At 42.6% G+C, this 24,078-nt stretch overlaps 1 protein-coding gene across 2 annotated transcripts in view; it reads right to left on the minus strand.

The window, feature by feature from the left end:
- wnt7bb (wingless-type MMTV integration site family, member 7Bb) overlaps positions 1–16,163 on the minus strand; it is a 31,804-nt gene extending 15,641 nt beyond the window's left edge. The window contains exons 1-2 of one of the 2 annotated variants that reach the window (XM_084555092.1): positions 15,294–16,163; positions 8,235–8,461 (exon numbers count right to left, since the gene is read on the minus strand). In XM_084555092.1, the coding sequence (XP_084411218.1) occupies positions 8,235–8,461; positions 15,294–15,364 (298 nt within the window). In that variant the 5' untranslated portion in view covers positions 15,365–16,163. Of the gene's footprint in view, positions 1–8,234; positions 8,462–12,878; positions 12,969–15,293 lie in introns of those variants that run through there. The other variant, XM_084555091.1, reaches the window with a different exon arrangement.
- Positions 16,164–24,078: the final 7,915 nt, after the last annotated feature.

Below are 24,078 nucleotides of genomic sequence, written 5' to 3' on the forward strand. Positions count from 1 at the left end.
TGTGGGCAGGGGATGTGAGGCGAAACATTGGGAGAGAAAGAGTAAGAGATGACCTTTACTGAGCCATGATGACCACAGCCCACACACTGTAGAACAACAAAGTATCAGACTCCCCTATCTGATAAAGTTAGGGGAAAAGATTCAACACACTTGCACACACACACACACACACACAAGCTGCATATACGACCGCTCTGTTTTCTCTGGACTCACACGGAGGAGGGCACAGAGGATTACTGCTACCCACATGATGATGGACTGAAAAATAGGCCTTTTATCCACCACCGTTCCACCATAACACAATGCACGCGTCATTTCCACACTGTTATCCGCATGGTGTCAAGCACTTGGCTGCATGGGAGTGAATCTGCAGTTTTGCTGGCAGCACAGGACCACGATGCACCAGAGATATTTTATCCGTTTGCGATAGCAGCCTCGGTATACCATCCTTGAATGACAACAACAAATATTTTTTTTATCTGTGCGGGATAAGAGAAACGGGCGGATGATTACATATCGGAGCTGATAACCGCAATTTGCCTGAGGGGTGTATAACCAACAAGAAACTAATCCCACAAAGGGAAAAACCTCGGCGGCAGTGAGATGATTGATGGCATTTTGGGAGAGTTCACCAGTGTCAGAGTATCCACTAGTGTGCTCTTCAAAGGAAAAACTCATTTTTGAAGAATGAGTTTTTGACTGTCTTTATTAGGCTTAGCACTCGCTGCCAACTGACAAAGCTCATACGTCAAACAAGGTAACACTGTAGTTTTTCTCAAACATGCATTTAACCATGAAGCTTTATCCCTAAACAATGACAGCCTTTAATAATGTCAAGCAAACGCACACATATATATATATAGAGTCATGTAATGTTATTTCTCTTTTTAACTTTGAATAATCATGGGTTTGACAGTGTCGCTGGCTGAAATTACACCGTACAACTGACTTATTTGCTTTCAAGGAAGGAATGTTTATCCTGTAGCTGATATTTAACTTGAACGTCTATTTTTAAGACGGCATCACCACGCGGCTTAAAAGGAGTTTCCTGAAAATGTTCGGCTGGTCAAAATTAATATTTCAGCTTGCGTTTCCTTTTACTCTGTCAAAGCAAGGAAACAAAGCAGGAATGGAACCACACGGTCATTTGAATAGATTTTCTTGTCCGCTCATTATTAGCCTCACGTTGGACTGTGATGTTGTGCTAGCATTCTGCAGGGGTATGATTTCACCACAAATGGCCATCAACTGATTCCGAGAAGTGGAAGGAGCTCCGCCAACGCATTTATAATCTACAAGTATGTTGTTGTCCTCAAACCATGAGCTTGTAGTTCAGTGCATGGGGCAGAAATGAGATATATGCACATATTATTGATGACTTAAGGTCTCAAGTAACAAGTAAAACTTTAGGGATAATTATTAATTATGACTTCAACTGCAACTGTTTCATGATTCTTTCCTAAAAACTTTTAAATTAATCACCTGTGCAAACCGCTATAAGGTCATAATGTTCTGTTACACTATTGGTAAAGGTGATCATATGGTCATAAAGTCATACATTAAGTATAACAATAGTACACTCTGCACAGACAGAGTTTATTTCTATTCAGATCAGGAAAAGACGTGAAAACATAAAAACTAGCTTGTCTTTTTTTTCTGACACGCTGCAACCTTCGATCTTCTCTGAATTTAGGTTTAATAAAATGTTATGTTATGTTTCACACTGATCCAAAATCCCCAAACTTTCGTAAACCACATCCTCTTTGCACTTACTTATCGTCCTCCTCCGCTGTTTAAATTGGGAATTCAAAAACCACCCTCAGCACTGAGTTATGTCTGGCTCTGTCTGTCTATAGTGACCTTTCCCCTCCTCTGAGAGGGAGCTCTGCACCTCCAGCTCCAGATCAAGTATGTGCCTGTCCGGGAGTTCTTTCCACACAAGTGGTTTTCAGTGAACCTGCTGACTTAAACATCCTTTATCTGACTAGGTGCCGTTCTGGCCCCTGCAGCCCTGTAGTGCTGGCAGGTGGATTGACCACTGACTTCTTCCACAGCTTCTGAGGGGAGACGGGTGACTGGCTGGAAGGGGATACCCTACAGGAGGATAGGGAAAGTACAGACATCCCTCCCTTCAGCCAAAGCCTCCATATTTTTTCCATGTTTCCATTTGTTTTTGGTAACCCACAGCTTGGGGCACCAGCTCTGTGCCTATCTGACAGAAATGACAGAGGGAGAAAGAAAAAGCTGAGGGGGGAGAAGTGTAATGTAGGTCACATGGGAAATTTTTGTTTGCATCTTTTCTTAAAAGTTTTTTTATTTTACAGCAACATTCATGAACAATGTCCACAATTCTAAACAGCAGAAAAATGTAATATCTTAGTTTATTAGAGCTACAATAAAAAATACACAGCGTATTCCCTCTGCAGCAAAAGGCTCACCTGCTCAACGGCTGCATCCATTCTTGTGCAATGAGCCAGAGGCAGCGTGATTGAACTTTTGTAATATTTCACTGCCAGCACAACAAGAAACCTCTTTCAGATGAAAAGCATGAATCAGGACGGTGACAAACTGGCTGGAAAGTCAAACAGAGAGTAACCAGAGCAGGCCATTTTATGACAAGGGGGCCAGTGTTGGCCTTTGATGCTGAGTGTAGCCGTTGAAAGGTGTCCATTTTCAAGCTCTAATCGCTGACTTCAAGTGCGCTGCAACTTGAACGGAGCTGTAAGGTGTTCAGAGGCAGGTCTTTTAAGTGAAGGGCATCTCTATTACAGGTGGTTAGCCGAAGGAATGTCTGATTGCGCACACAAGATGGGGCTCAGAAAAAGTTGCTAAATATACTGTAATAATGGCACTGATGAGAAAAAACAGTTGAGAAAAGAAGGAAATGCAATGGAACAATAAAGTTCATTGAATATGTGTGTTAAGGTTGAGGTAAGGGGCAAAGATAAAGCTATTACCTGAGATGTGTAGCAGAATCCACGCAAGGCATTCGATGCACTTCACACACGGATGAACGCGCTTAAATATGCACAGTAAAATGGCATCAACAGATCGCAGCCATGGGATCGGTCTCGACAGGAGTATTTAAAATAGAATGATTCATCCAGAAACAAGGCCAAGGATTATGATTGAAGCTTAGCTCGCGTCCGCCAGTCTCATCCTGAAACCACCTCCTTCCCTCCTGACTCGCTGATGGATCTGTCTCTAATTTTATTATTACTTCTTAATAGACTGCAACAAGTCACTCAATAACACCCATTTCTGTTCACAGAGGATAATTCATTCCACATTTTTACAGACTGAAGGTACCAACTCATGCCAACACCAGAGAAGGGTACGCAGGGGAAGAATGCTAAATCTGCTTTTGCAGAGGAAACAGAGACGCTCTTAAATTGCCAGTTTCAAATCTCACCGCGAGTTTATGGCGTTGTTCTCCAATTTGTCAGTTAGAGCATAACAAGTGAGCCAACCCAGCATAACGGGGAAATTGTTGAGGGACAGAGCTGCAACAATAAAGCAGATACTTTCATTTTTACATCGGTTCATTCATTCTCCAGTACAGTGTCCCACCATGTGCCGGACCAAAAGGGATGTGCCCACAGAAGCCATCTCCTGAACTGAATATACTATTTTTTACAATGGAAAAGTGAAATAAATATAAGGTGACCAGTATTTGAAACTGAATCACCTCTGCTGAATGGAGATATCTTGAGCTCTGTAATGCTCAATAAACCAGCTATTAATGTGTGCTCCCTTGGAAAGCGAACGCAATACCATGGAGAAGCTCCAGAACAGAGAGCCTGCCTCCAAGAGCAGGCAGCACAGAGAGAATGCATTAGACTTGCGGTCGGCTGATCTTTAGTTCTTGAAAAAATGCCGACATCTCCTCCTTCCAGTCCAAAACTAAGACTGGATCACAGAGAAGGGGGGAAAGGTTTAGTGTTCATAATTTGGGGGATTTGAATGAAAAAGTTAAATGGGAGCGGAACGTGAACGGCTTTTCCCCTGAACTTGATTATGATGATGTGGGAATTTGCAGATTTGAAGAGGGGTTTGGAACATTTTGTTGAAGGGGTGTATTCCATGATTTCATATGCCATGCTAAAGAATTCCATAATACACGCGGACATGGTTAGAAAACATGGTTACATCTTCAATCAAGAGAAACAAACACTGGAAACTATCACAGTGTTGTGTGCGAGCTGACGGTAGCTTGAAATTAAGGTGTTGAGAGAAGACGCAGTCGCCCCTTTTACCAAAGCGCCGAAATGGAAGGGGAGCTCTGCAGTAGATGTGGTGTCCGTGGTCTCCCACGATGACCTAGTGGGACACTGCTAAACTGAAGCAGCACGGTCAGATCACATCAAATATCTAGTGCACTGGAGAGCTTGATCTCACTGCCTTTAGGTGCAACAGCTAATCACACACCTGTCTCCAGCAGCACAGCTTTTCACTGGGTTTTAGTTCAAAGATGTAAATATTGATAGCTATAATATTCTACCTAACTCATCATGCAAACGCTCCTCTGTTCAGATCCAGTCAGATTTATCCCAGTGACCCGGTGTCTTGTGTGAATGTAAAGAAATTAAGCAGCAGTAGAAAAGTGGGGTTTAATTATCACTGCATTTCTTATGGGGAAAACTCAATCACTACAACCTCTCCTCTGAATATTCAGAGTTGGATATGGGTGTTGTAAACACCATGCAGAATGTTACTAAGTAGGCCTCTTTTTGAATGTACCATTTTCCCATTAAGACGTATGTATATGTTGATATTCGTACGGTTTTGGGAGCATTCACTGGACATATACAGTATGCCGCCCCCTTTTCGGAATATGTGTCTCAATTGGGGTTTTCCCTCCGTAGTTTGTCTTTTGCCTGTTTACAGTCGCCTCTGTGTGTTGTACACGGACCAACGGCCTAACAGTTTGCAAGGCTGCACCAAATGAGAGCCCACATTTCTGTGTGGAAGGAGACGCACACCTAAACATAATAAAAGACTTGGATATTGGATAGGTTTTTGGATATGCATAAATAAAAAAAGGTGGAAAAGTTTGTGTTCTGCTGCACGTAATGGGTGGAATATTCTCTTTCGTTAGCCATGTAAACAATTTAGTTAGTGTTGTATTTTTTGCAGTAAGGGGGAAAAAAATTGAATGTTTTGTGCAAAAAGACTTCACAGTGGGAAATAACCAGAGTTCTATTCTCTGTGCTCCAGCATATGACCGTGCCCCATGATCATTTCTGATAAGCTAATATAATACTAATAAGTGGCATAGTTGGCACAAGATTCATCTGAACAGGAGACAAACGCTCACAGTTAGCTAGACGTCGGATTGCCTTCTAGCCAGTTAACAATGCTGATTATGACGACGGATGTCTCTAGCCTGACGCAGCCAGACTCAGTTCTTATCAGAATATGAGTCTGGTAACACGGCATTTGGATTTCATTGTGGTGTATGTTTCAACCGATGCAGACAAAAAACAGCAACTGGACTGCAAATTGCACGCAACTTGGGTAGTCCTTCAACCAATCACAGACATTTTATTGTAAACAAATTCAACTGCACGCTGGATTTACTTTCTCATCTCAGATAAGTTTTATGGCTACGTTGCTGTGACTCCTCTATCCATCACCGGATAGAGCCTGCCTAAACGATGTGATTAGCTGGGCAGACCTTTGCCAAGTCCTGCAGCATATGGCATTTGTGCAGTAGTGCACAACAAATCTCATAACTCAGAAAACATTACCAGACCTGTGCAAGCTGAAATAATGAGGTAGAGCAGTTTGTGTGAACTAGTGTTCCAGTTTACACAAGAATAATTAAAGCACTCAGGAAGAAGTAACCATAACACTTTTTGTATTTTTTAAATCTTTAGGGCTAGTGTTACCTTCTAAATAACCACCATAAAGAGCCAGCGGTTCCTCCACAAAAGGCCAGCATTGTCATGATGCACAAACAATGCCACATTTTCTCCATTCAGTTGAAGGAGAGAAATGAGATCCGGCACAATCATTATCCGCAAAATCCAAGTCAGAAGAAAAGCCAACGTTTCTTATATGCTCACAGACTATCAAGGGAAGAGACAGAGTGAAAGTACTGTATGCGTGGTCACAGCACGGGCACACAGGCGGTGACGTAAAACTGACATTTCTGTTGTCTACGGCTGTAGTGCTTGACAAAGTTCCACTGCTAGATAAGTTCCTTTGAGTTAGCAAATAACCATTTCACTTTGAATCTGTACAATTCAGCTTTCTATTTACTGCACGGTGATTGTGTAAATGGTTCAAATGTGACAACAATTTGTAGGGATTACCCTCTAGAACAGAAATAATCTGAGAAATAAGCCTTCGTTGGCTGTTTGTTTTTGTTTTTATTCAAACCAACAAAACTCTGTCTTTGTAAAAGTGCCTTGGGGAACCCTGACTGACATCTAGTTTCATGTTGGTCCAAAGGAAGACGTCATCGTCGGGATACTTTATTGAGAAGTCCCATCATTATTGGACAATCATGGCGGGCCCGGCAGTCATCGCTCTCTGACCATAACTGGACACCAACAGTGATGTGCTCAGTGCGGGCACATTAAGGATTTATTTGTGTCGATCTACTATGGAAACCAAACAATAAGAGCAAAAGCGAGCAAAAATTTCGGATGACGGCACTAGTGAATGGGATATAGATAATAAGTGGAAGAGACTCAATAGCGCATAGACTAAATGTGATTTGCGTGTTGATCAGATACACAAATATAAGCAAGTGTATTTACAAAACTACAATTATTAATTTTAGTTTTTACACTACAATTTACTAGATAGACAATGTACAACATAAAAACATCTTTTATTTTATGAAACTGCAGAGAAGACACACAGATGCTTCAGATGAACCACTGCTTGATATAATGTCTCCATCTGAGTGCTTCAAAAGGGCAAAAAAGACCAGACCAAAAGGAAGTGAAAAGGGGACGTGATGAGGAAAACAACATGAGCTCCATTACAAAAGAAAGCGCCACATTCCCAACAAAGAAAAATTGCTTTTGTAAAGGGAGCTGGAGCTAATTCAGCTACTCCTTAAGAGGAGTGATTGTTAACAGAGCCACTGGATTAAATGCGCAGCCCAACCGCAACGTAATGGCAACAAAGCATCTTCTAAATGAAAGGAAATACATAAAAGTCCCTGTAAAACAAAAGTGATGCAAAAGAGATCTGCACAATGCCAAGTTTCTCAGACAAAAGCATCGTAAATGCAAATGTTTGACTGCTTTAGGCCTTTTTTCTGCATGTATGTGCACACTCCCATGAACCAGCCAGGCTTGGACACAACCAATTTAGCCAGATTAACAACAGATGTGTACATCTATTTCGGTTCGACATGAGTTCTCTGCAATAACACCATTAGTTGTCTGCTCATTTGCAATATCATTTTTCAACCATACGTTTTCCCCATTACGGCTCCAGTGTTTTTCGGTAGCTTTTCCATAACTTTGACATGGCCAGCGATGGTCGGCATGCTGCTAACCAACAGGCTCATTGTGGAACCTACATAAACAGAAACCAGAGCGCGCTGCAGAAATACAACATTGTCAATTGAAGCGAGGACGACTAAGATGAGGTGGAATAAAGCAATATGTGAAATCCACTCGAGCAATGCCAACGTGAACCGTTATACAACAGGGAGTCAAAGAGACTCTGTGTTACTGGTTTGAGTTTTAACTGTGCGATGTGTGCAGCTTTGGTTTGGCCCGTGAAGAGCCATATTTCATGGGGTTCAGAGTGTCGGGGGGTTGGTACCACATTTTTGATACTTTTCTGGGACCATTTCATAAAACTGAGACAATAAGATGGCTAAGACATGGATTATGTAACTTCTTTTCTTTTTCAATAGGAAAGTCTCTGGTATTGTCATAGTCAACTGTATTATCATTACCAAATGAATATCAATGATCAAAGGCTACAAAACAAAATTCTCCACCCTCTGCTTAGCATCATACATACACATGGCTTCCAAGCTGTAATCTCCATATTGTAATGTGTTGTCAGTGTTCAGTTATCCATTTAATGATGTGCTATAAGCACGCCACACACAAACAATATAACTCCTAATTACTTTTCATGAAAGATCTTCAGAGTTTCAACTGCAAGACCTATAAAGGTTCTCATGAGGAAGGCCATACAGGAGAACACAAATACAGGCACAAGCGCCCTTTCCATGTTGTGAAAGAACCCAGACTGACCTACTCGGAGCTCCTGACCGAAGACTGTCCTCTCGCCCAACGCCGAACAGTTCCAGCGTCCATATCTGAACTGGTATTGACACTCATTGATGCCCATCTGGGCGCCTTCGCCCACAACAATGATGGCGTCTGGGCGGCTCTGGCAGATGGCCCGCTGGCGAGGAGCCAGCCCCGGAATCTTGTTGCAGATGATGTTGGCACCCAGAGCCACCACCGAGGACAGGGCCCTGCCAAAACAAGAGGAACACATCACCACACATGCAGACAAGCATTCGCACACATACATCAGTAGATGCACGGATACATGTGCACACAACAAAACCAAAACATGCATGCATGGTTGCACACACAGACACACACACACACAAACAAACTCAGTTAGAACTTCCAGAGGATGGTCAGACTGACTCACTTATGTGAGACTCTCCAGAACAGGATTCACTTCAACTACTGACTGATGCTCATTCCATAATAAAGTGAAAGCTGCACTGCATGAAAGAATTTCTATTTAATGGATTAGAGGTAAATCAAGAACCTGAAAACTTAATCCAACATAAAATATTTAAAAAATAGGGAAAGTTGCTAAAACAACCCAGACAGAGAAAACAAGATGCTTATTTGACTACTGACAACGTCATTACACATTGGTTTGGATGATGGGAGTTTGAGTAATGACTTGGGGTTTTTTTGTTAATTGTTAGGTAACATAGTGGTTGTGAATAGTCGCCAGACTCTTATGTAAATACAGTATAGTATACACTTGCTCAGTGTCTTATGCTGTAGATGCAGCATTCACTTTTTAAACAAATGTCACACAGAATATTATTTCTTATGATTTGTGTAATTATGTGTTTGAAGCGTACTCAGGGTGTAAAGTGCTGCCTATAAATATTTCATGAGAGACTGCTTTTACTTAAGCCACATCCTAAGATGGGTTTGCATGGAAAATATGTAATGTTTTCAACACTGGTCGCCTCAACTTGTACAGCACTCGTATTCTGAATAGTAAATGACACACCTCCTTCTCGGTTCTCCTCAGACAGACTACAACACATCTGATCACTCAGTGTGATAATATAAAAACATATGTTTGAGATGGCTTTGTAACCGCTGAGAAAGCCAAAACAGATTACAACTAAACAAAGCACCGGCTTTCTCCAGGACTCTGTTTATAGCCCTCCAAACCATGTAGATACATACTTTTCAAACATGTCAGTGACGGGGAGCCATAAATGAGCGTGGAGGCAAACACCGCATTTGAAGTATGACGTCGACCTCCAAAGGCTTCACCACAATCGGGGCAAACTAACGCATGCAAGTCAGCGAAAAGTGGCGGCAGCATATGAGGGGTGAAAAGGAAGAAAATGTGAGTAAGAGAGAGACTGAGGAAACAGAGTCGTGTTCACAATACCTCGGTCGGAGACCCCTGACTAACAGCAAAAGTATGATTGTTCAAGCACGTAAGTTCAAATCAATCCTCGGAGCAGAGAGATGAGTAGTTGCTAACTGAGGACTGCAGTCAAAGGAGCGTACTAAAACACATAAAGGGGACGTGACATTGTGTATACTGTTGATTTTGCCCTGCTCTCAAAGTTACCACAGTGGATCGCTAAAGAGGTTTCTTCAGTTCCAGTCAACACACTAAAATGCGTTCTTCCAAATAAAAAGAAAACATAGATTTGATGTTGATTAGACAACGAACATGAATCATCTTGAAAAACACATGAACAGTTACACCAACTGTCAAATAAAGGCTGTAACTTCTGGAGATAAAACCACAAAGTGAAAACAGTTCCGAGAAAACAAGAAATTCATCAGGTGCTTTCTGTATTCGCTGTAAACACTCTGCAACCTGCTGCTGCTTTCAGTCCCTCTTTGCTCTCTCTGCTGTTAAACAGGTTGAACTCCCCTGACCTTCTCTGACCCTCTGCCGTATATGCGGTTGTTCATGGCAACGTTGACATCCAGTCCGTACAAACCAAAAGGACAGCCTCATTAAAAAAAGTTATGTCAAACTGGAGACATTCACTTTCCTACATAATGAATGTTAAAGTTGCAAAGAACTAGTGGCCTTGTATGTATCCAAGAGAAATAAAGAGCATCTGAGTTATTTATATCTATGGTGTTTCAGTACACGTCTGAAAATCCAACACTGATATTTCCAAGTCTGACAAACAGAATACTTTTTCTCATGTCCTTCACCTGCTAATTCACAGAATCACAGTCTACACACGGGCAACCCGAACCATCAGACAGCACCAAACAGGGAATTCCAGAGCTAAGCTTTTAAATCCCTGCATCATCAAAGTGCACAAATGCGAATCTGTTTGCTTAGCGTACACTCTGTGTGTACGCCAGCAGCTTGGGGACGGCTCGCCCACGGTCACACAGATCTCCCATCAGATAGACGGTCAACAGAGGGCTAAACGGCACAGACGGATCTCACAGACTCGCTCTGTGTTTAGGCTGCCGCGTGACTGTTAACTTTATGCAAAACATCGGGCGCAGTTTCATTTTTCATGTTTTAGTGAAAAGAATGCATCCGGTTAGGGAAACTGTTGGATTGATTACTGCCTGTGTCATTTCATTTTGGCCTTTTAGCGGCGATGCCACTGTGAGAGGAGTTTATTTGTGTTGACGGCGAACCAGCAGGTGGCATGAATAGCTGCCAGATTTTCAGAATAACACACTGTCCGTTCCAAAAATGTTTAAACATTTAGAGCCGTAAATGTTTCTGTGTATTTATGAATGCAGTCTAATTAATTATTATTTTTTTGAATGAAACTAATTACGCACAATTGTGGTTTAACTTCTAAACATTTTTGTATTATCGATAATTTGATCTTACATTCAATGAAACATTTATATTAACCCACACTAAACACTAAACAGCCAGCAATAAATGTCAGATAAAAACAGGGCTTTGCCGATATGATGTGACAGTACATTTCTGTGGAAGAACTTCACTGAGTGGTGAGGAGCTTACAGATTCCATCACAGAACAGTGTGGCCTTCAGAGAAACTTCATCCTATGTAATGGCATACAGCACGCTAACAGCCACCTACTCCATCACATGGAACACTTTGAACCTAACTGACACACTACTAAGCTCCCAGGCATGCATCTTCTACCGAGGAATGCACTCACCAAATGCCTGAGACACAACTTAACTAAGTCAAGTGAAAAAATACTCTTCTTTTTCCAAAAGCAGGGAACTTCTTTAAGTGCTGAATATGAGTTCTCTCCTTCGCTGCTCATTTAAAAATGTAGGGGCTTAAGATGAGCACTGAAGTGTTTCTAATCCAAGATAAATTTGTATTTACATCTGTTTTAAACTAGATCGGCCCGCAACGCTGGTTAGGCCAGTGGGATAAAAACACAACTGAGTGAAAATGGTCAGATTATTGCCATTGGAACATTGAGTGTGAGATTCCTCCTCGGTGGAGTGTGTGTGGAGTGCAGCGGCCCCAAAGATCTACAGATATTTTGGCTCAGGTCACATTTGCCACCCACAGCTCTGCAATTTTACAGTTTAACATGCAAAGACATTATTTTTATAGTTTAGAGGAAATGGATGATGTTATTTTGAATCCATATTTTAAAAGGTTCTCCTCATAATGTATTCCGCGGTTAATGCTCAACAGAAAACATACTTAAATAATCAAAACAAACAATGGTATGTAGCTTTGATGTGCAAGCCATCACTATACTTAGCCGTGTAGCCCACTTTTAACTGAAAACCAAAAACCACATCTATTTCAGCATCAGGTTTGGGGTCTCCGGGCAGCAAAAGGAAGGAGCGAGAGAGCATGGTTGAGTAATTATTTTGGAAACTTTAAGCAAGCCAGTATTCCCCTGCAAGATATTTCTCGTTTAATTCAAAGCCGCAGAGCCTTACAGTGTCAATCATGTGCATGCGGCAGGAAGATATTTTAAAATGTAAATTCAAACGATAGCATCGACAATTCTCAGATCAACGGGAGATGAGGTAATGCGCGGCGATAATCCTCCACACACACTCTGACAGGTTAACAGTGCTCGCATGCGTAAAAACGGCATTACATTTTCCTCACAGGCAAAAGGAGGGGATCTCAGCATCCAATTGTCTTGAACATCTCTGCCACTCTGTGGCCAAAATGAATCCATGTAGCAGTTACCAAGTCTCTGATCTTCCAAAGTGTTTGCAGTAAGACATCTAAATACAAACCGCCGCTGCTTACTCACAAGACGTGCTCATCCGCTCGGAGACGGCGCGTTAGACCTTTGAGCTTTTCACCTAATTAGAACATTCCCACGTGGATCGTTTTCCCGACGATGTTTCCACTGATTAGTAGCTATTCGTTTCTAGAACACTAAGTGTGGCAAAAAATTAGTATTAAATCACGTTTGCGGGCTAAGTTGAGCTTTTGTTACGCCCGCTCCCTGCGCCATCACACTTTGGTGACACAATATAAACAACTAAAAAAACAATCTTCACTCCGCGGATGCGTAAACCTAAAGAGAAAGTGCGTTAAATGATTAGGGCAAGCGAGATACAGCCCGTGGAAAGAAGGCTGTTCCAGAGTGCGTCTTTGTGTTGCTGAGGATGAGCGCGCGCACTCTTCTGAAGTTAATTAAGGAGCAGTTAATTGGCTCAAACTTACAGGTAGCTGCCACTCGTCAGGATCAGGAAGATCTGCGGATAGTAGACTGACAGCAGTACACTGCGCGACGAGAGGATGATCATGATGACATTGAGCAAATGGCCACGCTCGGACTGAGTGAGAAGACGCGGACAGGATGAAAAAAAAAAAAACTCCCTTAATTCCCGGCTTTAAGTCCCTTTCGCACAAAATCACAAAGAACTTGCTGTGCGTCTCCTCGTCTTTGGCGCGGTGGCTCTACGCAGCTCCAAGCTCCCAGGGCCGTGTGTGCGCTGAGATTGGCTCTGTCATCTCTCAGCAGCGGAGGCTGTTACACAGTACTGTGGCTTCCCGAGCCGGAATGATGAAGGTTTTAGGGATTTTGCATGGCAGAAAAGTGCCTCTCTCCACTCTCATGAGAGTCGTGCCTGCCATTGGGCAGGGAGAGACACTGCTATCCGCCCACTTTGCCACAACGGGACAATAGGGTGACACTGATCCGATCCCCGCTGGACGTGCATGAGGTTTCATTCATCATCACCCCCACCACCCCCACCCCCACCACCCACACACACACACACCACCATCACCACCACCCCAACCCACTATCCAGCCAAAAATAAACAAACATAGACGTTGGCTGCTTCAGCCTCTCACCATCATCACAGCTCCGTGTGTGTAAAAACTAAAAAATAAATCATCTCAGTCCAGTCGTGTCATTTTGAATCAACAAGTTGGTGTCATATTGTCATAACCAAGTCTTTATAACGTAACAAACAAGATTATATTCCCGTATAAATGTCCACATGAGAGTGAAGCATCCTTATCTACTATGACATTCATATTATATTGTTAAGACGTTTATTGTGTCCTCTGGTGAGTGTATGCCTATAATATTTCCTTGGAAACATAAAGCATAGCTGTGGTCGTCAAATATGAGTTTCAGTGACCTTATTATTGCCTGTGGTAAGACTATAATATTCCTATAGGCGTCTATAATATGCCTGCTCTGTCTGCCTGTCTGCTGAGCTCTAATTGTATTTGATGGCTTTCATCTCATAATATTCAAACATTCACACTGAGACCCTGCTGCATAATCATTTCTTCAGATTGTGGGACTGATAAAATCACTCTGATCTGAGCGGAGAAATGAAATACGTGGGGAGATTTTGTCGCGGAGCTTAGTGAGCGGAGGGCTTTTTATCGCTTCAGCATCGTGACACTCACTCAACACCTGCAGGCTCGCAGCCATTGTAAATGAAGAGGGTACCATGAAAGATGTAGCCGGAGTGAAAGGATGGAAGGAATGAGCTAACTGCCCGGGATTAGTAAACACGAAGGTTTAACCCCATAATGGAGCCACTGTCATGTGATATGAGCATTTGTGGAACCTGAAGACAAGCTGCATGAGATTCTCGCAGGGAGGGCTGACACTTCGCTTTTATGGTTCGCTGTGGCTGCAAGGACCTATGAAGATACCTTAAAATCAGTAAAACAGCCTTAAAGATATGTGGGCTTAATCGGTCTTTTAAAATTTAAAATGTATGACTGGTGGCATCTTTCATTTCCTTTAGTGGCTTCTAATTGTGTCACGGAAAATGAATCCAGACACACTGGTACGGATGAATAATCTGTTACATTATTAGGAAAGTTCAAATAGTTCATTCTTGTATTGATTTCAAGATTCTCCGTGCGCTTCATCCTAATTTGCAAGGGAGACATTTTTTTTGTGTATAGTTAATGTGTTGACGTTTAAGTTTCGAGGCGACAGCATCAAACTGGAACTTTTCACACAGAAAAAAAAAATTAAATAATAACAGTAATAGTAATAATAGTAATAATAGTTATTCGTGATTCCATTGTGCGTTTTCTGGAGGTCTTAATATCATCATGCCTAAGAGGCACTGGTTGCAGAGAAAAAAAAAGGGATAAATGTCCTTCTGTGTTTATGCATCAAGGTGAGGTATTGCAAAACAGGTAGCTAAAAACTCCGTCTGGGCAATGGAATGTGGAAATACAACTCAGCCTGCCGCTATTAATGAAGGTATGCAGGGGTGAACTGGATCTGGAGCAGAGACAGCGGCTCAAATGATCTTGTGCGACAAAGGGGAAAGAGTCTCATGAGGTGAACTAAATAACCCTCTGACGGTGAATAGGAATCGACCATACCGTCTGCCGGCGTGAGACCTGATCTGCAACTTTTACGCACGACACATTCCCCGAGCGCAGGAGATTGGATATAAAGAGTCGAGTTTTGCTTTCTTTACACACTACACCTGACGAAAACTGAATTTTCACATTATGCTTAAATCTGAGGTCAGAGGGCAGCCGAAACTCCCACCCAAAGGGTTTATTTGTGGCAATAAATTTCACATTCAAGCTTGCGCGTGTGAGGAAAACATCGTGTGCGTGTAATGAGGGGTAATAAAAACTCACCCAAGTCTCAGGTATATGATGCCAAAACACAGGAACACGTAGAGACTCCACTTTCGGGGGGGCTTGTGCATGATCGTTACCACTTTGTCCAGAGGCCATGCACTGTAACATAAAGTGGCCACGCTTTCCGTTCACATTGGCAGCTTCCCCTAACCCTTCCAGATGCACGTATACCGCCTATTTTCCGCGACATCAAGCTGAAGCTCCTTGGAAATCTTCGACCGTGCGAAATCCATGGTCCACTATAGTACAGGTGAGATGCTGATGACGACCTCCTAAACGGTGGATAAGAACTCCAAAATGAAACTTGAGAGAGGGTCGGACTTGAAAGGTGAACGAGTTCTTGGAGGAAGTGCCTCCGATTCGTCCTTACTTAGACGGTAAAACCTAATTAACTATTCCCACTTGCTGCGCCTTGCAGGTAGAAGCTGCGCTCACTGCGGTGCCCTACAAACCCAGTGGATGTTGTTCTCTTTAAAGCTTCTATACGTCGCTTGCCGTTTCTATGTTTTAAGCACATCTTAAACTCAGACCATGTCACTAACTTACAAACAGCCAGGTAGACTAATACAGGTAACAAAAGCGCTGTACGCCTCCTCCTCCTCCTCCTCCAGCATGGATATGCAGGGAATGGGACGGGCTTCCAGAGTGAGCTCAACACGTGTAGTTGTTGTACAGAAAACTGAAAGGAACGAAGTAGAAATGTCCTTTTATAGGCCTGTAGCCCAGGCTAGGCGCTTGCAACATTGGGCATTGCCCCACCAGTGTGGGCTCTCCGGGATAGGCGACACCACAACAGTAAGCCCCATAAAATCAAGACAGACTCGGAAAGGCTTTCCAGCTGCTTGAATAAAAATACCACTGCATGACTAATAATGACTAATAATAATGAACTGACATCCTGATAAATATGTTTCGATTAGGTTCTGTCAGTCACTGTGATTAACTGTGAAATGCATCAGCAGAAGAACGTAAACAAAACATCAATATTCCCATTTCTTGAGACTGAGTCAGGGATGAAGTGAATTTTGAGCAGATGTTGTGAATATAGACTAAACTCCGTTGGGATCGATTACTACATATGATTAAGAAGACTCCCTCTGGTGGCAACCAGACACTGTTGATCTGGTTAAACATGCACAGATAAACCTCGTCAGAGCAAGGGGGCTGATTCATAACACGATTCTGTCTAAATCACGAATGGAATACAGTGGCCAGTCTGCACTACTTCTTGAAGTCTTATTGTCACTACAGGAGTCTATTTTTCCATTCTGACACACTTGATATTTTGTAGGAAGCCTCTGCCTCGTTTTTCATGCAACAGCTTCACATTTATGAACATCTGTGGTGGCTTTCCAAAATGTTCACCAAATGACAGGCACTTACAGTAAATGTCATCTACCCATGGTTTTCCTTAAATTATGATTTCCACTAAACTCCTTAGGACTGTTTCATTTTTTTTTTCCTTGTCAAAATTTGGCTAAACGTGCAAAGATAGAAAAGACAAAGACTAGCATTGTATGAAAAATGTGATAAAAATTATTTGATAAAGTTTAGTGCCACTTTTTCACCAGAAAGAGAAAAAAAGTCCCAGAAAAAATGTAAAGATCCCCTTTCTCTTCTCTTAAAATTTTATGGCCTGAGTGCTGTTTCTTAAAAGAGCACATAAGCCATCAATTCAGTATATTTCCAAGAAACTACATGAAAAACGGCTAACGTGTTGTAATAATGATGGCATAAACTAAAATTACAGACATGAGCTATCTGAGCGCTGAGACTGCCGGGCTGTTGTTCACCACGAGAAACAGACAAAACCGCAGAGACCTTTGTTTCAAGACATCCCTGCATTGTGGTTTCAAGGCCCTTTCCTTCAAAACATGCCCATCAAAATTCCAGATGGATTTTAGAAATAATGAAAGTCAACATGCAGGCCCACGGTGACATAAAAAAGACATGTATTTGATGTCTACCCCGTAAAAGATGGTCTTGTTTGTCTTCAGATGTACATAACTCATAGGCCTGGGTGGGGATGGTCCTGTTTAGTTTAATTAAAATGTTCAAAGGGCCAACTCTTTTTTATTGAAGCAGGATCAAGACCAGGAACACTGTGCGTCAGCATTATTTGTCACCCGCCATTGTCATTACAGCCATGTCGCGCACATCCACACTTGCTCGTCGCCGGCGAACGCGTTCCTGTGCACGCTAACACACATTATCTGTCTCTGTGTGTCCACACATACAGTAAGTATGCATGCAGGCCCACAAATCAAACCGTAGACAGAAGCACTGCGGACACACACAGAGGCTCTCTCACCCACTGTAGCACTTGGGTGGTATGTGGAGGATCTTGTGACACACTGTTTATTTAACTTCAAAAAGCTGAGGCAGGGATGAGAGCATTTGGGTCAGCGAGGACATATCAATCTGAGCAAGTCATACGCCACATCACTGCCTATGCTTTATGCTGCAGCACAGGCCATTGTATTTGAAACATTACCACTTCCAGGCTCCTGAAAGGCAATCACTGTCCTCCTTGCTCTGTACTTACCCTGTTCTCAGTCTGCTCTATTACTTTAATAAGTGTCGGCCAAAAATTTTCAAGATTGCACCATTGTGTATCTGTTCCTTTTCATCTGCATGCATGCTACCCAAATTGTGGAGGGGAAAATTTTGTGATGAAGGGGGGAAAAAGAAGGGGATCATATTTTGGCAAGCAAGGGATGATATGTCCCACTGTCTTTTTGAATATTATTAAGTACTCTTGACCGACAACTAAATAAGAAAACCCACCGGTTGCCCATGTGTTTGCATGGGAGCTGGTTCAGCTGGAAACAGTGAGAGGGCTGAAATGCAGAGCGTGCCAAACCACGGAGTGGCGTCTGGGGCTGGGTCCACCACATCTACACTGGGCCCCAGGCAAGAGGGGGGAAATGGCTATACTGCACTCGCAAAGTCCCCCTTTCCATCTCCATCTGACATCTCCCTCTAACTTTTTGTTCTTCTTGACTTTAACACTTCCCTCAATTACCTAAGCTCAGAGTTACGTTGAGAATATTGTGCCTGAAACAGGCCCAACCCCAGATGAAGAGGACTTGCAGAAGTATGCTGAGAGAAAGTGACCTTTTAGATCTGGATGTCAGATGTCTCCTCGTACATCTAACTGTGAGGTCAAAGGTTAAACCAACCTCGCCAGTCCTCCCATACTGACCAATGGGTTTGACCTTTTCATCTCTCCTGTTCAGTCACAGCTGTGTGCAGGGAAAGGGGGTGTGGCCTGATTAATTCCTCACCATGCTTGCTGATATATCAGCACCTTAGTGACCCATTTGTGTGCATGTGTGTGGACAACCAGGTCTACCAGGCTGGTACTGCATGTGTCCCGCTTCTCACTGGCTGATTAGCCCAGGCTCAAATGCTGCACCATGTCCTCCTGATTGAAGGCATGTCTGGGGGTTGGTCCCTTTCAGTAGTGCTACTACCACTTGTGGAGCTTGTATAAAGTTTGAACTGCATCTCAACAAGGGAGCAGTGTTTTTTCTCATGTTAAAACCTTTGAACGCTAATTTGCAATGTTGCTATTTCAAATAGGGTTCGCTTCGTAGCCAAACTCTAGCCAAACTGTCATGGGTGTTTTCCTGATCAGGCCAGGGCTCTGAGACAGAACAGGGAGGCAGGATCAATTTACCCAAATCTGACAGTCCGGGACACTATGCCAGAGCTGTAGCCTCTATTCAAGAGCACACTCAGTGAAATGAATGAAATGACATAGAGGAAAGAAAAGAGTCCAGTTTCAAGTTGGAGAGGCTTTAGAATGGCTGAGATTAGGATTTGTTGCTACTGTGCCATGTGTGTAGACCTGCCACATGAGTATATGTGAGCGACTGTAGCTGGGTATGTATGTTTTCTTAAACATCATATACACTTGTGCGATAGTTCAGCAGAATACACTTGAAAAAAATCAGTGCCACCATGAGCAACAGTAAAGTTTGTTTCTATCTTTATATTGTCTTCCAAACACGTAACACGGAGCAGGGACTACGGTAAAGTGCAATCAGAACAGTGTGTCTGTCCTCTTTACTCCAGCTCATCTATTAACTGTAATCCACCCGTGCTATTAACAAGCACGTTTAGATGAATCCCTTCAGCCTATTTTCTGTCCAAATGACCAAGGATACTAAGTAGCGAGTTAACGCTAGAAATTATCTTTCATCCAAGCATTACAATTCCTTGAATCGCCGTTCCAATAGACTGTAAAACTCAACTTAAGTACACGCCATAAAGTATGCGGTGCATGCTCCACATCGTGCGAATCCTCACAAGAAAGTCGTTTAGCATAAATGCTCCCATTTCATTCTAGCGTAAGATTTGATTGGCACGACTGCTCTGAATAAACTATTTGAATTTGGATGCTTGAACTGAAACGGATAGAGATGAGGAGTCGTGCTGCAGTCCACAGATGGGCCTGTCAGTTTGAATCAGAATGGGATGTCAGTGAAGGGGCATTCATCAGCGACATGAAGGTGACGATGGAGTGCACTGAGGGTAGGTCACTGCTTTATTCATATTTGCATTCTGTTATACAGAGATGACACTCATTAACCTTACAGGTGTACAGGTATACAGGTGATTCTCACTAACATTGAAACACCTTTCACAAAATAGACTTTGTCAGAATGATCACATCAAAAGTTTAAAATATAATGCAATATACACATTTAAGACAAATACAGGAACAAAAGAATTTCATCACTCAAAAGCGAACACAAAAGACTGATGTTACAAGAAGGAATACACCAACCACACTTGGTCTCCTTGGTCAGAGAATGGAACCCTAGCATTTACATTCACAATAAAATCTGACAGACATATGGCTTGTGTCTGTAGAAAAGACCCTGGCCTTGTGTGCAGTGGAGCGAATACAAGCAGTACTCTCTGTTGCCCTCTAATAAGCCCGAGGATATGAGAAAAGGTCTGAGAACAGACAGAGTCCACGTCAGTTTGGCACTTAGGACAGGATTTTGTCTGAAATATTAATAGGAAATGTTCCCTCGCCAGAAGCAACAATTCGGCTGGATAATTGCTGTTTTGTTTTTTAAAAAAAGGCAGATTTATGAAAAAAAAAATGGAATCAATAAAGCATAACTGACAGAAAACAGTTTGAGGTCCGTTTCTTTGGTCTATAGTAATTTAAATAACCATCATGCATCATTGAGTCCGGTGCATATTGGTCTCATTGGCTGAGAGCTATTAGTGAATGTTCTGATCGTGTTTTGCCTCAACAGGCAGGAATATGGATGAGATATCGTTGCAAAACTGCATTAGGTATTAACTTTCCTCCCCTTTTGGGTAAACTTTGCGGACACATCAAATGCATGCTTTGGCGTTGGAGTTTACATATCTGTGAAAGCTAAACAGAGCGCATTGACTTAAGGTGTGGCGCTATATTTGTATCTGACCGCAGCTGTGGACGGGCACAAGTGCGTGGACATCAGCGCGCGCTAACACACACACATGGAAACCTGGCTGTGAACAGCTGGGAGTGTTTGCAGTGTGAGCGGGTCGTTCGTTCTCCTCTCTCTGTCTCACACAATGACCCATGCACTGTCTGTGTTTGCTCTGCACCTAACTCAAACAGCATGCGTTTCCGTCCCCTTGCCATTCAAGCACACTCTGAGGCTCGCTTTTGTGAAGACTCACACAAACCAGGAAGGCTTGGCCCTTGGGTCGCGCTAAGAAAACAAGGGCCAAGTTCATTGAGAAATCACTTAGAATTTCAGAAATGCACCTGATACATTTCGCCCCGTGTTTTCACCTCCAGCAATTGATACTGTTTTGGCATTCCAATCAGGGTCACAGAGATATTAGCCGTGCACTATTTCATTTCCTTAACAATGGCAGTCACGAAGACAAACCTGCTGTCGGGACGAAGCCGGTACACTAAGTTCACAAAACCAGTGGGAGCCTGCTGCCTTCGCGTTTGCTCTCTGCTTGTAGAGCGGTTAATAAAAACGTGGACAAACAATGAACTCCAGACTGTCTTTACCAAATGAACAAAAGACATTTTCTCTTTTATTGTCTTAAATTACATCATACATTCCTTGTACAGTAAAATTATATTGAAGTCAGATTAGCTTCAAAAAGAGCGTTTCTCTCTTTTTTAGGATTTCATTACTTTGCTGATGAACCCAGCGTAAATCACTCTGCGTCAGCTATAAATGTCATTTTTAAAAACATTTTTAAAAAGTGTTTGGCCATTCTCAAGCCACTGCATCTCTGTATGCCATTCCCTTCAACCCATCCATGCTGTTTATCTTCAGCATTGGCAGATTGAGGCTTCTGTACCCATGGCTTGATATGTTTGGATATAACAGTGTGGTTTTCCCGTTTTGGCACCGTGAGGGTGTCTTTTCATATACGATCCCGACACCAAACACTGGGTATGTAATGTGTAAAGGCCATCTGTGGCGTTCACTCCTGCTCACTGATGGCTTGGCAGCTGAGTAGCACGGCCTAATAACACTGGCCTGATAGACTGCGGTGTAGAGAAATGGCACAAAAATGTTTCCTCACTGTGCTGCATTTTTCAGGAGGCCTGATGTGATTTTTTATTTTATTTTTTTTTGTTGTTGATATAAGCGAGCAATTATGTCAGCCAGTCATCCTTCAAATCACATTGCATGCCAAGATTTCATGTTATGCAATAGTTATATATCTCCTAGCTGGTACATTTGTTATTTTGTTGTAAATTGTACCAATTACACAATATGGCTGTGTGATTTACGGAAAAAATGGAATCCATTGAAAAATTCACTCAAAATTGTTTCGGCCAAGACATACAACAATGCTACATAGTTAGTCATCCAAAATACATTTAATAAAACATCAACAGCAGAAAAAGGGTTCTGAAGCCTGAACAAAGACCCAACTTTTTTCAGACCTTGCAGTCACATCTTACTGTTGTTCTCATCAAATGGACCTTAATCAGTTGTCATTGCCAAGGTGTGGGAGTATGGAACTTCCGTCACGGGACAGGTGGTGTTATGTGAGTGACACTGAATCCCTGGAATTGTATGACCACCTGTCAATCTGCAGCTGAAAGCCCTGAGAAAAAGGTAGTAGGTGTTTTACGTACCTGTCGTATCTGTAGATGCTGCTGGATGAACTGTAAATTTAGATTACAGTAACAATGTAAGATGTTGTCTACGCCAAAAATGATCTGACACATCAATTATAAGATAATATTGACACGTACATTTCAGGTAACATCGTTTTTAATGCCCAACAATTTGAAGTCTCTTTAAAACTAAGCCTTTGTTTAAAAGTCTTTGATTTCATCACACCAAACTAAATAAAGCAGATTACTTAGAAACAGAAGGACCTCATATACGATGCACATGTCTACTTTTCTTGTTCCAGACATAAATATAATGCAGTGCCAACATTAAGAGTTAATCCCAGCTCTCTACTGGCCACCTACAGTATACTGTAGAGTAAAGCCTCTCAAATACACACTAGACATAATTCTCTCTAAGGTTTTCACATTTTATCATCGTGAATGTCTTTATTCTCTTACACATACAACTGCTCACTTCCCTTGACTACAACCTGCTCATGTATTTGTCCCATCTGAATATCCATCAAGTGACGAGGGTTCGGATCAAAAAGTAAATAAAGTTCCCCCCGACGTGCCTACATTCTGTATCTGTATCTGGGTTGTGTCTTGGTAGCGTTAAAGCTCAAAGTCCAGTCTCAGGTGGGTTCAGAGCGTCTCTGGCATCCTCAGTTTGGGCCTGGCATAGGGCTGCTTGTCAAACACAGGTTCTCTTTGTTGTGTCAGCCGCACACTGAACCTTGCAGGGGCCTCACACACACAAAGGAATGTTTGGATGGATCTGTTACACAGCCACACACACTGCTTGTTTGCCTGTTTGACTCCACAACAGTAATCTGACATCTAAATTGGGTCAGGGAGGTTCTTGTATTGCTTAGAGGCTGTACAGTGGATAAGGAGACGGCTAGAGGAGAGGAAATGCGACACAGACAGTAAAACGATTCTGGGTCGGGAGGGTCACACTCGGAGTGGCTTGGCTTGTCAAGAACAATGAATGTCATGGACGTAGTCCTGGTGACACCGGTTTAGAGACACTGTCAGATTACTGACTATCGTTTTGCCAACAATATGTTTTGGAGGGTGAGCAGGCCACACAGAGACACGTTTTTTCCAAAATAAAAATGAAGACGAACAATAACAATGAATATACACATTATCTGAGGCCATTTTTCTTCTCATCCAAGCTACTTTAAAGACTACTTTAAATTAATCCCACACAATTTGCATGAACAGTCAACACACACTGTTTTTCTAAAACTCTTGCTCTACTCCTAGCCTCTGGTTAACCCCACACTTTTCTTCCTGTGTGTTTGTGTCTCCAAAAACCCACTTTGTTGTGTCTGAGCATTGAAGCATCACAGTGAGCAACGACTTCCTGTGAAAAGTGACTTCTATTTCAACTCCACAGAGCTGGGCTGCCTGTGGTTTGTCTGTCTGTTGGTCTGTGTGTCTGCCCTCAAGTTTCCCCTCTGCGCGCAGAGGAAGAAGACATTTCCGCGGAGACAGAAGAGTGACAGCCACTGCTGCCAAACCTCCTAGCTCCCTGTCGGCAGGCTCAGCTCCACTGGAACAGCAAACAGAGAGGATTCTGGGTTGTTTGACAGCAGAGGGCAAAGGGCACTCTAGGGTTCCACTGGACTTAGTCTGTGGCCACTCTGAAGGGTTTATCCTTTA

The sequence above is a fragment of the Chelon labrosus genome (assembly GCF_963514085.1).
Source record: "Chelon labrosus genome assembly, chromosome: 11".
Taxonomy (NCBI): domain Eukaryota; kingdom Metazoa; phylum Chordata; class Actinopteri; order Mugiliformes; family Mugilidae; genus Chelon; species Chelon labrosus.